The sequence below is a fragment of the Geotrypetes seraphini genome, chromosome 7, assembly GCF_902459505.1.
Source record: "Geotrypetes seraphini chromosome 7, aGeoSer1.1, whole genome shotgun sequence".
Classification (NCBI taxonomy): Eukaryota; Metazoa; Chordata; class Amphibia; order Gymnophiona; family Dermophiidae; genus Geotrypetes; species Geotrypetes seraphini.
Genome location: NC_047090.1, coordinates 137,368,382 through 137,384,015, shown reverse-complemented (window position 1 = coordinate 137,384,015; position 15,634 = coordinate 137,368,382). Strand labels below are relative to the sequence as shown.

The 15,634-nt window shown below is 42.8% G+C and overlaps 1 protein-coding gene across 4 annotated transcripts in view; it reads left to right on the top strand.

Annotated features, from left to right (window-relative positions):
- Window positions 1-15,634, top strand: part of DDHD1 (DDHD domain containing 1) — a 405,278-nt gene that overhangs the window by 385,347 nt on the left and 4,297 nt on the right. For all 4 annotated transcript variants that reach the window (XM_033952944.1, XM_033952942.1, XM_033952943.1 and 1 more), the window contains one exon: window positions 12,586-12,777. In XM_033952944.1, the coding sequence (XP_033808835.1) occupies window positions 12,586-12,777 (192 nt within the window). The remainder of the gene's footprint in view (window positions 1-12,585; window positions 12,778-15,634) is intronic.

The following is a 15,634-nucleotide window of genomic DNA, read 5'->3' as shown; positions in this document are numbered from 1 at the left end:
TTGGATGACTGGTTAATTTGAGCAAAGTCTTTACAGGAGAGAACCCGGGTCATGGCTCAGGAGATGGAGTTCTGCAGTCACTGGGATGGGTTGGCAACCTGTCCAAGAGCCGATTGGCCCTATCTCAGCGCCTGGAGTATCTTGGGGTTCTGTTCAACACCTTGGAGAAGGTCTTCCTCCCAGAGGCCCTTGTAAGCTATTTGCAGGCGCAGATTCGCCTCCTGATGGTGTGCCGGTGTCCTCGGGCGCAGGATTTTTCCAGGTCTTTGGGTCAATGGTGTCTTACCTGGATGTGGTGCAATGAGCTCGGGCAGACATGCGTCCGCTTCAGTATTCTCTGCTTCAGAGATGGTCGCCCCAGAGGCACAGTCTAGTTTCTCTTGTTCCTCTCTGGGGATTGGCTCATTGCAGTCTTCATTGGTGACTTCAGTCCTCCCATCTAATGCAAGGGGCGAGTCTGGATCAGCCCCAGTTGACGGTGCTGCTCACAGATACCATTCTCCTTGGTTGGGGAGCTCAGTGTCTTGGTCGCTCACCTCGGGGCAGTTGGTCTTCAGAGGAGGCATCTTGGTTGATCAATATCCTGGAGACCAGAGCCATCCATTTGGCGTTGTTAGCATTCCAGTCCTTATTGACAGACAAGTCAGTCTAGGTTCTCTCAAGACAATGCCACAATGGTGGCTTATGTCAATCATCAGGGCACACCAAGAGTTGTCTGGTGGCACAGGAAGCAGCTCTGCTCATTGTCTGGGCAGAGTCTCATCTTCTGAATGTCTCGGCTTCCCACATAGCAGGATTGGAGAATGTTCAGACAGACTTCCTCAGTCATCACGTGCTAGATCCCAGAGAGTGGTGTCTCAGTTCTGCGGCCTTCCATTTAATAGTGCAGACTTGGGGTCAGCCCCTTATGGCCACGAGTGTCAATGCCAAAACACCCCGCTTCTTTAGTCACAGGCCGAGGGGCTGGATGCTCTAGTTCAACTGTGGCTGATGGCAGGCCTTTTGTACATGTTCCCTCCATGGCCGTTAGTGAGCAGAGTTCTTCACATTGTTTGGCATCCCGACCTCATGATCCTGGTTGTCCCAGACTGGCCCAGGCATCCTTAGTATGCGGATCTGGTTTGTCATCTTGTGGCAGATCCTCTGCCCCTGCCTCTCTCGACTGACCTTCTGTTTCAGGGCCCCATTCTAATGTTCAATCCAGGTCCCTTTTGTCTTATGATTTGGCACTTTAAAGGGCACGCCTAGGTATGAAAGGTTATTCAGGAGAGGCAAGATGGCGACAGAGCAAGACATGAGTCTGTGAGCTCCCACTCTAGTGCTATTATTTTCTTGTGAGGAGAGGCAAGATGGCGACAGCAGGACATGAATGTGCTGCTATTTTCTTGTGAAATCTTTTCTTTATGAACCTTTTTGTGATGCCTAAGAGATGTAGATGGCAGAGAAATATCCCTCAATCTCTGGTAGCAACTTCAACACCGCGTCAGATTGCAATTACCGACTTTGCAGTCCCTTGAGCATCGGGCGTTTCCGCAACTGAACCACAGGAACAGCTCAGCCTGGACAGTGAGATTTTGCTGAGCCCATTAGGACCTGACCCTCCCCCAGCCCCAGGAGGGACCTCGGGAAAGTCCGAGTGAGAGGGCAAATCCACTTTCAGCAACCCAGGAGGGGGAAGCCTCAATGCTTTCAGTAACATCGCAGTCTGGGGGAGGAGCACTGCCAATGAACGGTGGGGAGCTCAGAGAAGATAGGAACTGGGGAGGAGAATCCAGACCCGAGTGTGAGCGACTTTTGCTTCCTGAGCTCAAGCCGCTCTTAAAACCGGGTTACTCTGGATTCACTGTGGTTAGCAATGGAAAATCTTCAATCGGTATGTACTGGATTCATTTCAATGATGGCTAATGTTTCCACGAATGTTAAACAACTGGAGACTTGTACAATATCATACAGTGAAGATAGGGGAAATTCAGAAATCTGTTGTTGACATTAAAATGTTACCAAACAAGCAACGGATAAAATTCTGTATTTACTTAAAATTGAGAACTTCGGAAATTATAATAGGGCTTTAAACTTGAGGCTCTTAAATTTTCCTTTGCCTAAATATAAAATACCTAGAGAGATTTTTAAAGATTTTCTAACTTCTATTTTGAAAATCCCGTAAGTGAATTTCTCCCCACTGCAAAAGATTTATTTTCTGAAACATTATAAGAAATGAATGTGTCTTCTGAAGCGCAAGAAGTATTAGCGATTTTGGAATCATTACATTGCATTAGAGATTTCTATTCCATCATTACCTTGCGGTTCATTGAACTGTCGGGTTGTGCTACGTTAATAGTTTCTTTTGGTTTTCAGCAAGATAAAAATTTGATTTTGAAGCTGTATTAAGTTTCCTACTTCGGTGAAAAAATATATTTCTTCCCTGACGTTTCTAAGTGGACTAGGAGAAAAGAATTCTTAGCATATCGGAATAAAGTTATTTCCTTAGGTGCTTCTTTCCAGTTGAAATTCCCCTGTAAATGTTTTATAACATATCAGGACAATAAGTATATATTTTATGATCCAGATCAGTTGTGTTGGGTTTTTTTTTTTCAGAAGGTAAAGGAGTTTCCTTAGCACCCCATTGAACCCAGAGGTAATTCTCGTCCGTGAGTTATAGCCGAAGTAGTACTGCTCTGTCTCCTTTTGATTTAACGTTTTAACCACTTGTCCTAGAAGAGTTTCTTTCATGCTTTCTTTTCTAATTGAGGGCTATATTTCAAGGTGTATTAGTTTCCTTTATAATTTGCTGTAAATTCCAATAATAATTGGTCATATTGGAGGGGGGGTCTTTATTACCTGTTAAGCACAATGTATTGTACTTAATTGAAACTTAATAAACTAAAAAAAAAAAAAAGGTTATTCAGATAAAGTGATCTCCACTCTCTTGGGGTCCCAGAGACTTTCCACTTCTTGGGCTTATGTGCGCGTTTGGCGTATTTTTGAGGAGTGGTGTGCTGCGCATGGGGTGGTCTCTTCGCACTTCTCTGCCTGTCATCTTGGAATTCTTACAGGATGGCCTTGACAAGGGATTGACTTGGTCTTCTCTCCGGGTTCAGCTTGCGGCCTTGTGTGCCTCTCGTGGGTTGTTATGGGGTCAGTGTTTAACGTCTATTCTGGATGTGGTTTGTTTTTTGTGGGTGGCCAAATAACTCAGGCCCCCCATTCGACTGACTGTTCTGTCTTGGGATCTTAATCTGGTCTTGTCCGTTCTGGTGCGCCCACCTTTTGAGCCTTTGGGTGCCTGCTCTTTGAAGGACCTTGCTCTTAAAGCAGTCTTTTTGGTGGCTGTTACATCTATGAGGCGTGTTTCTGAGCTGCAGGTGTTTTCTTATGGGCCTCCCTTTCTGGAGTTTTCTTGGGAGCGCGTTGTGTTGCGGCCGTTTCCTTCTTTTCTGCCGAAGATGATTTTGCCTTTTCATATCAACCAATCCGTAGTCCTCCCAGTTTTGAAAGATCGGAGGGCTCTTTGGAGCAGAGGCATTTGCACAAGTTGGATGTCTGTCGGATCCTTTGTTCTTATGTTCAGCGGACCGAGGAGTTCCAGAAGTTGGATCATCTTTTTGTCCTTTTGGCAGGTCCTCGTAAGGGGGAGGGCACTTCCAAGGCTACCATTGCACAGTGGATTAAGGAGACTATTGTTTCCGCATACCTTCTTCAGAAAAAGCCTGTTCCGGAATTTCTCAAGGCTAATTCCACTCGGGGTCAGGCAGCTTCTTGGGCTGAGTCTTCTTTTGTGCCTCCAGTGGATATTTGTAAGGCTACGGTTTGGTCTTCTCTGCATTCTTTAGTTTGACACTACCGTGTGGACATTCAGGCGTGTCGGGACGCGGTATTCAGTGAGCAAAATTCTCCAGCAGGTCTGAGCTGTCATAGCCTTACTTTCTGGTCAGTGCCTGAGCACTGAATGGCTCAGGCATTGACAGGAAAGTAAAGCTTGACAGCTCATACTTGCCAGAAAATTTTGCCACTGCCATGCAACAACCCCCAATCCCTCCCGCCGCCATGCAACAACCCCCAACACTTCCCCCCCAAAGTAGAGATGCCCACTCCCCCCTGCTGCCAAGCAACCCCTCCCCATCCCGTGCCCACTCTATCCCCTGCTGCTGTTATGCTCCCGACGATCCCTATGCTCTCTCCCCCCCTTTTACCTGGTTTACAAAGTCCAGCAGGAGGGATGCCCACCTCCTCTGGCCAGTAGGCCTGCCTCTTCAAAATGGCGGGCTTTCCCCTCCCCTGTGCATCCTGGGCTGCACCATGAAGGGGCCTAGGGCTCTGATTGGCCCAGGTTGCTTAAGGCCGCTATGGGAGGGGTCTTAGGCATGTCTGTGACACAGAGAGGAGAGGGCCATTATTTATAGCAATTGAATTACGCTTTCTATATAAAATTTGACTTTTTGATCCAATTTCCATAAGATAGTAGTCAAAACTGAAGCAAATTTTAAATAACAAGTGTTATCTTTGTTTTATTTTATGCAAAAGATCCAAGATTACTATCAGGCAGAGGACTGAAATACTCATGACCTTTTATGCAAGGAATTTTTGTGTGAAAGCTAGTCTAACCATTTGTTTCCTTAACTACTGCAGCAAAATCATATACAATGAAAGGTACTGAAATAAAATCAGCACTAGTGACCAAAATTGTAGAAACACTTCAAGTTTTTTGAGATCGCAGAACTTTATTCAACTGTTGCTCAAATTACTTATTTAATCCTGCAAAGTATGATATTTATAAACATTCTTTGATTGTATAGTAAACATTACTGGTAATATTTGTATAGTAATTTTGTTTATTTTGTGGTTAGGAATGACTTTTAGTGCTTTGATATCAAAAAGGTAAACAATCTGTCGTGTTTCTTTTCATATGTATTGCTTAGATTTTGAGCACATATTGTACAATAGGTTGTTTGTGTTTCATTTTGATGTTCTGTCACAGCTTTTAGGTGTTGTCTAAAGGTCCATTGTGTAATATAACAAAAATTGAATTGCTATTTTTCATTAATTATGATTTAGTTTAATTAATATTAATTGTCTAAATACATTAAAATTATAGCTGTATGCTAAATTTTGCAGAAGAGACTTCACTGGTCACCTAAAAAGAGAGCAACAGCCATAACCTTAAGATAAATAAAAGGCTACAGTTATCGAGAGCTTACAAACAAAATTGGTCAAGGTGTGTCACCAGCTGGGGTACTGAAACTCTGCAAGCACTTTGAAGGGATTAGAAGCATTAAAAACAAGACTGGAAGGGGCCAGAAAAAGGTTACACCACCTCATACTGATAGAAGGATAGTGAGAATGGCTCTACAGAATAAGAAATTAACTGCCACTGACATCAGTAAGTCACTTGCTGAAACAGGAATGTTGGTGTCAGGCAGAACAGTTTGCAGGAAACTGGCAAAAGTAGGCTTGCAAGCAAGAATTCCCAAGAGAAAGCCCATCCCTAACACAGTTTAGCATGATAAATGTTTGAACTGGGCTAAAGAGCATACCAACTGGACCACAGAACAGTGGAAAAAGGTGTTGTGGAGCGTTGAGATCCAAATCTCCATATTTGGGAGTGACAGTGTCCACTATGTTCATCAGCGACTGTGTAAGGACTGCTTACCAGGGTACTACTGCCACCATGAAGCATCCTCTGAGTGTGATAGTGTGGGACTTCATATTCAGAGATGATGTGGGACAATTTCAGGTGCTTGATGGAGTGATAAATGCTGACAGATACTTAAAGGAGGTCCTTCAGCCCAAGGTCCTGCCCTCAGACAGAGACATCTGTCTGCCAGTCAACCATTCATTTTTTAACAGGATGGTAACCCATGCCACACACACACAGGCAATGCCTCACTTGGTTCAAAGAGAACAAGTTTGAGTTGCTGAACTAGCCAGGAAACAGCCCAAATCTCAACCCCATTGAGAACCTCTGGGTCATATTAAAAGAGCAGTAGCAGCAAAGCAACTGTTCAGCAAATATGAGCTGATAGCAGCAATAATAATCACATAATAGCACCTATTGATCTCCAAAGACTTGTGGACAGCATGCCAAGGAGATGTGAGGCAGTAATCAAGGCTAAGGGATATCAAACACACTACTAGTGAGACTGATGAAGTTATTGGATAACTGGACAAATTATCATCATTAGGATAGCTTAAGAACAGCATTATTTTTGTGAAATAATCTGAAATACAAGTATGCTGGTTTTGTTAAGTAATTAAAGAGTTTCTGTTAGTCAAAAATGTATGCATTAAATACATTTACTGTATTTTTTTGCTTCATAAGATGCACTTTTTTCCCAAAAAAAGTGGGTGGAAATAAGGGTGTGTCTTATGGAGCGAATACACCAAACCCCTCCCTCCCCCCCAAGTACATTTTTTTTAATCCGGGCAGTCCACCGCTATATTGACAGGAGCTTTCTGTCTCCCTGAATGGCTGCTACTTAGAAACTGCCTCCCACTTCCTATCCATGTAAGCAAGCCAACCCCGCCAGCACCTATGGCCTTGTAAGTAAAATTTAAACTTGCGTGAGGGATAGAGGAGAGGTGAGTCTCCCCGAGCCGAACAGAGACCTGCATGTTTATGACCTCACCACGTTCCAGAATGGGGTTTGGCATCGAGCCCCGCTCTGCTCCACCGCCCTCCACTAACTGTTTGGTGTGCAGGAGAGCGCTGGTGATGCTCCTCCATCCGCGGGGATAGCAAAGAATCGGCGGCTATCGCCATGGAGACCAACCTTCAAGCAGAAGGAGGCTTGCAAGTCCCTATGTATTAAAGTGATCAGCATGGGCAATGCCAAGGTGGACAAGATAAAGAGGTGCTACACCCCCCTATCAACGGTGCCCCAGGGGTGGGGAAAGGAAAGATCAGTGTGAGGGCAGTGATGCTTTAGCTCAGGTCAGTAAGTTCCTGAAGGCTTTGCTGTAAGTGAGCTTTTTGGGTAGTAGCAGTCTGCAAAGTCATGTACAGCAATAATGCTTGTAACCTCCTGGGAGCAGGAATTTGTTACTAAAAATTACCATAAATAATGCTGTGAACTGTCTGTAGCATCATTTGAGAGGGAGGCAAAAAGGGACCTACTAAAGATGTGTCATTCAAAAAAATTATAATACCGTATCTTCAAGTTCAGTTGAGCTGGTGGAGTTTAGAGTATGAAGAAGTTCCACTGCTTCAGCTGGATGAGTCCTGCAAGAACTGACGGCAGCCATTCAGGGAGCAGCGTGGGACAATGAAGGCTTGCAAAAAGCTCACGTCTGCCTTGTGCGCCACTCTGCCCCTGCTGGAAGCCTGGCAAGGAGTGTGGGGTTGAGTGCAGAGCCTGGCAGGGAGAATTTGGTTCAGAATGGTTTTTTTCTTATTTTCCTCTTCTAAATCTAGGGTGCGTCATATGGTCCGGTGCGTCTTATGGAGTGAAACATACGGTAATGTTATAGTCATGTTTTTTTTAAAACATGTTATAGTTCTTAACAAAAATTCCACAATCGACAATTGCAAAAAGCAAAACAAAAATATAATTCAAAATATGAATCTCCAATAGGTATGTCCATAAATATCAAACATTTTCAAAAAGTTAAGATCTAAAACACACAAACCCAAGGAGGTAAGGCCTCGGACCCTATGTCCGAATCACATGCCAGCCTAATGGCCGTTCAGCCAATGCGGACAAAGATTTTAATCACTGGCCTTCTTCCACCACCTCCAATTAATGTGCAAAATCACGCTATGGTGTATAATAAAATAATATAAAAATCCATTTATCTGAGTGGTATCAAGCAAGTCAAGTCATAAAGAGAGTTGATTCTGATTTTGACGAGCTCGTTTCACTATATCTTAAGAGAAACAGAACACACATCATCATACCTAAAAATAATACAAAAAACACAATCGCCATAATATATATTCACTCTGCCTCAGGAGGTCTAACCCATATTATCAACCACTATATTCACTCAACCTCAAATGGACAACCTATACCGATAAAAATGACTCCAGCTATTCAGCATGGTAGCAACATAATTTCATCTTCTGACCGTCTAACAATGATAAATTCAGTTCCTCCTGAACCAATCTAAAAAGTGTGAGGAAAACTATTACAAAATTATCACTAACCATCCTGCAATAACAAATTCTGTTCCTCTTTAACGAGTCTGGGGAAGATGACATAAAATTGTCTCAACACCACAAATATCCAAAATGTTCTGTAACGGATACATTCACCATCATAACCCACACACACAATCCTACATATTCCCACACCCAAAATATTCTATGACGGACAAGTTCACCATCATAACCCACACTTGCAAGACTACATACTCACAACAACAATGCTGATCTTTCAAATATCTAAACCTGCTTATCCTATCAAATAAATTTGCCACAAGTTACACATACTTGCATTCAACAACGGAGCTGCATCTCAAGGGTTTACTTAGCCTATATTGTCCAATGACGCTGCGGGAAAATTTAAAGCTTGCCACGCCCCATATCTCAACGAGGCCAAGATCAAATTAGCCCAAATCCAGGACGAGTCTAGAAACGCAACATGTAAAACTGCCACATACCGCAGGAAAGTCAAAGCCTACTACTCCCCCAAGTATAAACAACAGGGCTAAAACCAAAGAAAGCTCAATTCCATGGTGAGGCTCGAAACAGTGGACTCATAACCATCAGTTCATGGCGGTTCACAACAATAATGCACTGGGCATTAGAAGTACTAAATTATACAGCAATGTTAAAAAAGGAAATAATACAAATCTAAGTAATACAACACTAGGCAATAAACTTACAGCATTCTAACTTATAAGAAACTAGTCTTTAAGCCCGTTACATTAATGGGTGCTAGAATAGATGTGGGTGTCTGTCTTTTTTTTTCTCTCTCCTTGGCCACTGTCTGTCTGTTTGTCTTTTTTTCTTTGTCTCTCTCTCCTTGGACACTGGCTTTCCGTCTTCCTTTCTGTCTGTCTCTCTGGCCCCCTGTCTGTCTGTCATTCTTTCTCTCTGTGTCCTTCTGTCTTCCCTCCCCCCCCCCCCAAGAGCAAAGCTGTCTGTCCCCAGCACACCCCTCCCCAAAAGCAGCCCCCTTTCCCTGACTGTCTCTCCGTAGCCCCCTTCTGTCTTCCCCCCAGAGCAAAGCATACACCTCAAGCCACCGAATACGGCCATGGAGGGACACAGCACTTGTCAGTTATCCACAGCCTTCTAAATGCGTATGCGCGCTTAGAAGATTATTATTGTTGATAGAATACAGGTTGATAGTACAAATTCATCAAATAATCGATAAAAAATTTAACTGAATTAATAAAATTTAAGAATTAAAATCAAATTTGTGTTTCATGTTTTTTTGAATAAATAAGTTTTAAGATCTTTCCAAAATTGATAATAGGAAAGAGATGGGGAGATAAGAACATTCAAACATGAATTCATTACTCCAGCCTGAAATGCCAAGGTCCTGTTTAAATTTTTTTTTTTTTTTATAACAGCATGCCTTTAGTGACGGAAGAGAGAACCAACCTGGTCTTCGAATGTTTTTTTTTAATAATATAAAATCTAAAGTGGGAATAAAGATAAGATGGTGCTAGACCAAATAAAATCTTAAAACAGATACAACTGAATTTAAATAATTATCATATCTATCACTGTAACTTTAAAACAATCAAAAGTATGGCCTGTGGGCTGGCAATGTTGTATTAAAGGTGCACCAATTTTATGTGTAAGAACAGCTGATCTATGCTCACTGTTCATGGTGATATTAGACATCAAATCCCTCTACACTTCCATACCACAGGCAGAGGCTCTGTCTGTCATTTGGGATGCATTGGTAGCACATCTGCGTCTGATGGATGTTCCTTCTGATTTTTTGTACCAGTTAAGTAAAATCGCATTAAAAGAAAATTTTTTTCTGTTTCAAGACAATTTATTTTTACAGATCTCTCGCCCCTAATATAGCCAATCTTTTATATGTCAGTATTCGAGAAACAATGGATAGATCAGCCTCCCTTTAAAAAGTGCCATTTTTTTGTGGAAGTGTTACATAGACGGTCAGAAGATGAAGTTATGTTGCTACCATGCTGAATAGCTGGAGTCATTTTTAGTGGTATAGGTTGTCCATTTGAGGTTGAGTGATTATAGTGGTTGATAATATGGGTTAGACAGCCTGAGGTAGAGTGAATATATATTACTAGTCTTTAAGCCAGTTACATTAATGGGTGCTAGAATAGATGTATATGTCTGTCTTTCTTTCTCTCTCTCTCTCTTTCCTCGGCTGTCCACCATCACCCTTTGCCTGCTCCCCCTGTCCAGCAGTAACCCTTCTTCCTTCCTTTTACCTACCCCGTGTCCTGCAGTAGCTCTTCTCTCTTCCTTTTACCTCTCCCTGTCCAGCAGCACTCCTTACCTGCTCCCCCTGTCCCTCTTCACTGCTCCCCCTGTCCAATAGCACTCATTACCTGCTCCCCCTGTCCCTCTTCCCTGCTCCCCGTGTCCAGCAGCGCTCCTTACCTGCTCCCCCTGTCCCTCTTCCCTGCTCTCCCTGTCCAGCAGCACTCTTTACTTGCTCCCTCTTACCTGCTCCCCTGTCCAGCAGGACTTCTTACTTGCTCCCCCTTACAAAGGGACCTGGACAAACTGGAAGAGTGGGCGAATAAATGGCAGATGAAGTTTAATGTAGAGAAATGTGAAGTCTTGCATGTAGGACACAGAATCCCGATGTACAGCTATACGATGGGTGGGCTGGTAATGGGTGAGAGTAGCCTTGAGAAAGACTTAGGGGTAATAGTGGACAGATCAATGAAGCCGTCGGCGCAGTTCGCGGCGGCCTCAAAGAAAGCGAACAGAATGCTAGGTATAATCAAGAAAGGTATTACAACCAGAACGGCAGAAGTTATCCTGCCGCTGTATCGGGCGATGGTGCGCCCGCATCTGGAGTACTGCATCCAATTCTGGTTGCCGTACCTTAAGAAGGATATGGCGATACTCGAGAGGGTTCAGAGGAGAGCGACGAGTCTGATAAACCTAACATATGCCGAAAGATTGGAGAATCTGGGCCTCTTTTCCTTGGAAAAGCGGAGGCTTAGAGGGGACATGATAGAGACTTACAAGATCATGAAGGGCATGGAGAAAGTGGAGAGGGACAGATTTTTCAAAATTTCAAAAAATACGAGGGGACATTCGGAAAAGTTAAGAGGGGACAGATTCAGGACCACTGCTTGGAAGTTCTTCTTCACCCAGAGGGTGTGATACGACAGAGTACGCTACTGGGTTTCAAGAAGGGTTTGGATGAATTCCTGAAGGATAAGGGGATTGAAGGGTATAGATAGAGGATTAGATGATTTCCAGAAGGAAAAGGGGATTGAGGGGTACTGATAGAGAATTACTATGCAGGTCCTTGACTTGATGGGCTGCCGCACGAGCAGACTGCTGGGCAGGATGGACCTCTGGTCTGACCCAGCAGAGGCATTGCTTATGTCCCCTGTCCCTCTTCTCTGCTCCCCCTGCCCAGCAGCACTCCTTACTTATTCCCCCTGTCCCTCTTCATTGCTCCCCCTGTCCTGCAGCACTTCTTACCTGTGCCCCTTACCTGCTCTCCATGTCCAGCATGCGGCTCCTTTCTTTAAAGCAGCCTACTGAGGATCGCTGCCAGAGGGAACGTGCTACCGAGGTGCAGAGCGGCCTGCGAGGTTCGCTACAGCCGGCGATCAGAGGCAGAGCAGCAGCGGTTGGGAAGTGAGGGCAGGAGGGGGGGAGTCGCCGGCATGTTCCCTGCCTACGTGTTCTCCCTGTCTCAGTGTTCGAAAATCTAATTTGGCACGGAAGCACACCTCACAGAGGCAGGAAACACAAAACTCTAAGTGCGCATGCGCGCTTAGGGTTTTATTATGGAGGATGGTGATTGTGTTTTTTGTATTATTTTTAGGTATTATGTGTGTTCTGATTCTCTGAAGAAGATATAGCGAAACGAGCTCATCAAAATCAGAATCAGCTCTCTTTATGACTTGCTTGATACCACTCAGATAAGTGGATTTTTATATTTTGTATTATTTATACACCATAAAACATGATTTTGCACATTAATTGAAGGTGGTGGAGGAAGGCCATTGATTAAAATCTTTGTCCGCATTGGCTGAACGGCCATTAGGCTGGCATGTGATATATGGTCTGAGGCCTTACCTGCTTGCCACAGACGGTCTAACTATTTATGGATTTATGTGTTTTAGATCTTAACTTTTTAAAATGTTTGATATTTAAGGACATACCTATTGAGGTTAATAGTTTTTTTTTTACATATTTTTTAAAAACATGTTATAATGTTAGTCATTTTTTTTAAGTGTAATGCCTAAAATGCTAGGTGTTTCCACAATTTTGGCCACAAAAAAAGGTGCTAAAATAAAATCAGATTAGTTTTACATTCCTACAATGAAACAGGATTTTATTTTCTCACTCTTGGAAACAGTGACCAGTTGTTTAGTTCATATTCAACTGCTGCAGTTTGTTGAGTGTCTTTTGATTTTACATGTACATCCAGCTTGATTTCTGTCATTTTCTGTTAACTATAGGAGCTGCAAGTATTGGAAAAGGCCTTGGAGGAATGTTCTCAAGATTTGCACGTTCTAATGCAACCCCAACACAACCCTCTGAGATAAAAGAGGTAGAAGTAGAAGCAGAAGAAGAAAAACAATCTAGTGGTCAGCATTCTGTGGGAACTCAGACATTTCCAAACAGCACTTCTGGCTCACTTGACTCCACATGTTAGTAGAGCATAGCGCAATGTTGCGTTATATTCCTAATTTTTTGTAGACAAAGATTTATTTTAAATTTATAGAACAATTTTAGAAAATACTGCTTTTCCGATAATTACTGTACTTTTTTGAAAGTGTATTTTTCAGTTCTCATACAATCCACTTTGTTCCGGAATCAGTAGGTTATTTCTCCCTAGCCGCCAGGATCTGTAGGAAGCCTCAAAACTATAGAGGCTTTTACTCCCTCCCTCTCATACCTCATCACTGAGCATGCTCCTGTGTACAGCAGTCTTTCTTCCTACAGGCCATGTTGTAGGAGCTTATTTTTCTGCTCATGTTTTATTTAGGGATCTTTCAATATTTTTTGTTTGCGGTTTTCACCTTCGTGGTGTGGAGGTTCCCTGCGGGGACATCCTTAACTGCGGTAGATCGCAGACTGTTGGAGAACGTCTGCTTCTGGTGTATTTCCTGCTCAGCAGTAAGCCCCCTGGACAGCCTGCACATCAAATCAGGGCTCTGGGACTGTTTGCTTGGGAGCTAGCTCATCCCCGGTTCATCCACTAGTTGGGTGAAGCACAGGCAGAGCAGTTCCATGGAGACGCAACCGGTATAGGAGACAGACTGCGTTCCTCCGCCAGGCGTTTTCACGATGTGTCCACGGATGGCAGAGGTCTCTGGCCTTGATGGTCAGGCCGGTGGGACAGTCAGAAGACTTGAAATCCAGTTTTCAAAGTTCCCTGAGGCACAGGATCTCTTTGTGAGTTGTTTCAGCTCTGCCTGAAGTTTCTCTCAGCACATGTCACAGTGAATACCAGCTGCAGCAGAGATTTTTTTGGGGGGTGGTCTTTAAAAAAGAGGTTTTAGGTGGTTTTCCTGCAAACCCTTCCCCCCTTCTCCTAAAATCTCTGTTTTTGAGGTTTCTCTGTGGGTTTCCCGGGCTATTTTTAGTCAAAATAGGCCTTCAGTGGCCATCCTGGATTTTTCTAGATTTGATTTTAGTTATTTCTCATACATACCTGCTTAATTTTTGAAAGAAAACCACATAGATGACCTCCCTAGGGCAAGATGAAATGGATTTATGCCTCATTCTTGGTGGATGACTGTCGGATGTGCAGCTGTGTTCCACGTGCGCTGCAGCCTGTGAGGGGGTGATGTTTGCTCGAATGTGGTGCCTTCAACTTCTGCGGAGGATCTTCAAACGCTTTCTTTCCTGACTCCCACAAAATTGGTTTTGGGGGGCCCTGGGGAGTATGCTGGCGGCGTTTCGGAAAAACACAAACACAGCTCCGGTGATAAACCTTATAAATCTTCCAAGCATTCCAAATCTAAGGTGCAGAAGTTGGCTCCCGCCGTGGAGAATGGTTTCCCCCCAGAATTTGTGAATATGCTTTATCAGGGATACTTAGTTAAAAAGTCTCTGCCTTTTTCTCTTCCACCAACCTCTGTACCAGTCACAGGGTCCCCTGCTCGCGATGCCTAATTTATTTATTTATTTAATTTATATTCTTTTTACAAGTTGAGAAAACATCACTTGAAAAGAAATATAATGAATCTACTAAGGAAAAAAAGTCAGACATAATGTAACACATAAAATAACAATGAAAATAGTCCACATTCGAGAGAAGAGATCAATCACATCCAAGGGAAGTTGGATAGAAGAAATAAATTAAATCAAATTACAGAGCGCAGTTGGGACAATTACATGGCCTGATTAGCAATTTCAACAGGAGTCTCTGGAGCTTTTGAAATTGCTGCTTTACCTTCAAGAAAAAATTGTAACTTATCAGGTTTATAGAAAATATATCTACTAGCCTGATATGTAATGCAACATTTACAGGGGAAATGTTGCTCCTAAATCAAGAACAGACTGACGATAAGCCAGGAATTTCTTATGCCTGGTTTGTGTCCATTTCAATACATCAGGAAAAATTGAAATTTTGAGTCCATGAAATTCAACATTATCAGTCCTATAGAATAGGCGAAGAATTGCTTCTTTATCTTGAAGAAAAATAAGTCACCAGTAAAGTGGCTCTAGACATACTTTCTATCTGCGATGACTCCAACATTCTAGTAAGATCAAGTTCTTTGTCCACTTTTTCTTTATCTTCTTTAGGAATATTTAGGTAATACAACTTTTGCAATGGTGGCATATTATTTTCTGAATATTTCAAAACTGGATTGTTGTTTTTCTTCGAGAGTGCTTTTGACTCCTAACTCCTCTCACCTTGGGTTCTGCATCCCCAAGTTAGATTGTAAGCTCTTCCAAGCAGAGACTGTCTATAAATGTCAAAATGTACAGTGCTGTGTATGCTTTTCAGTTGTATATAAGTGATAAATAGTAGTAGAGTATACATATTAATACCAATGGTGGGCATGATTTAAGAAATATTTTCAAGTAATACTGGGAATACCAGATGAGGGTATTCCTCCTATACTAAGAGCCCAGTATTTGTCAGGAGTTCCAAGGGGACTTAATGGCAGACCTCATAACTTAAATCTGAGTTTTTGGAAAAGCTCAGAAGTAATAACTGAATGTACCACACTGCTTGTAACTTAACTGTCTCCCACAGCATATGGGAAGTGCAGTGCAAATTGGAAGGAGAGATATCACTCCTTAAAACTAGATAATAGAAGAGAGTGTGTGCATAGAGAAGCATAGAGCATACAATTGGTGAATAGTAGTCTCTCTACACAATTAATAGAATAATTGTCTGGGACTGAAATCTCTATAATCAATGTTGTTCTGGTGTTTTTCTTTACTACTATGTCCTTGCTCACTAAAGGGATAGCACTTCAAAAGTAGATGATCAGTAGCATATAGCTTTAAAAATATATTTTCCTTTTGCTCTTAAACTTGCCCACCTAG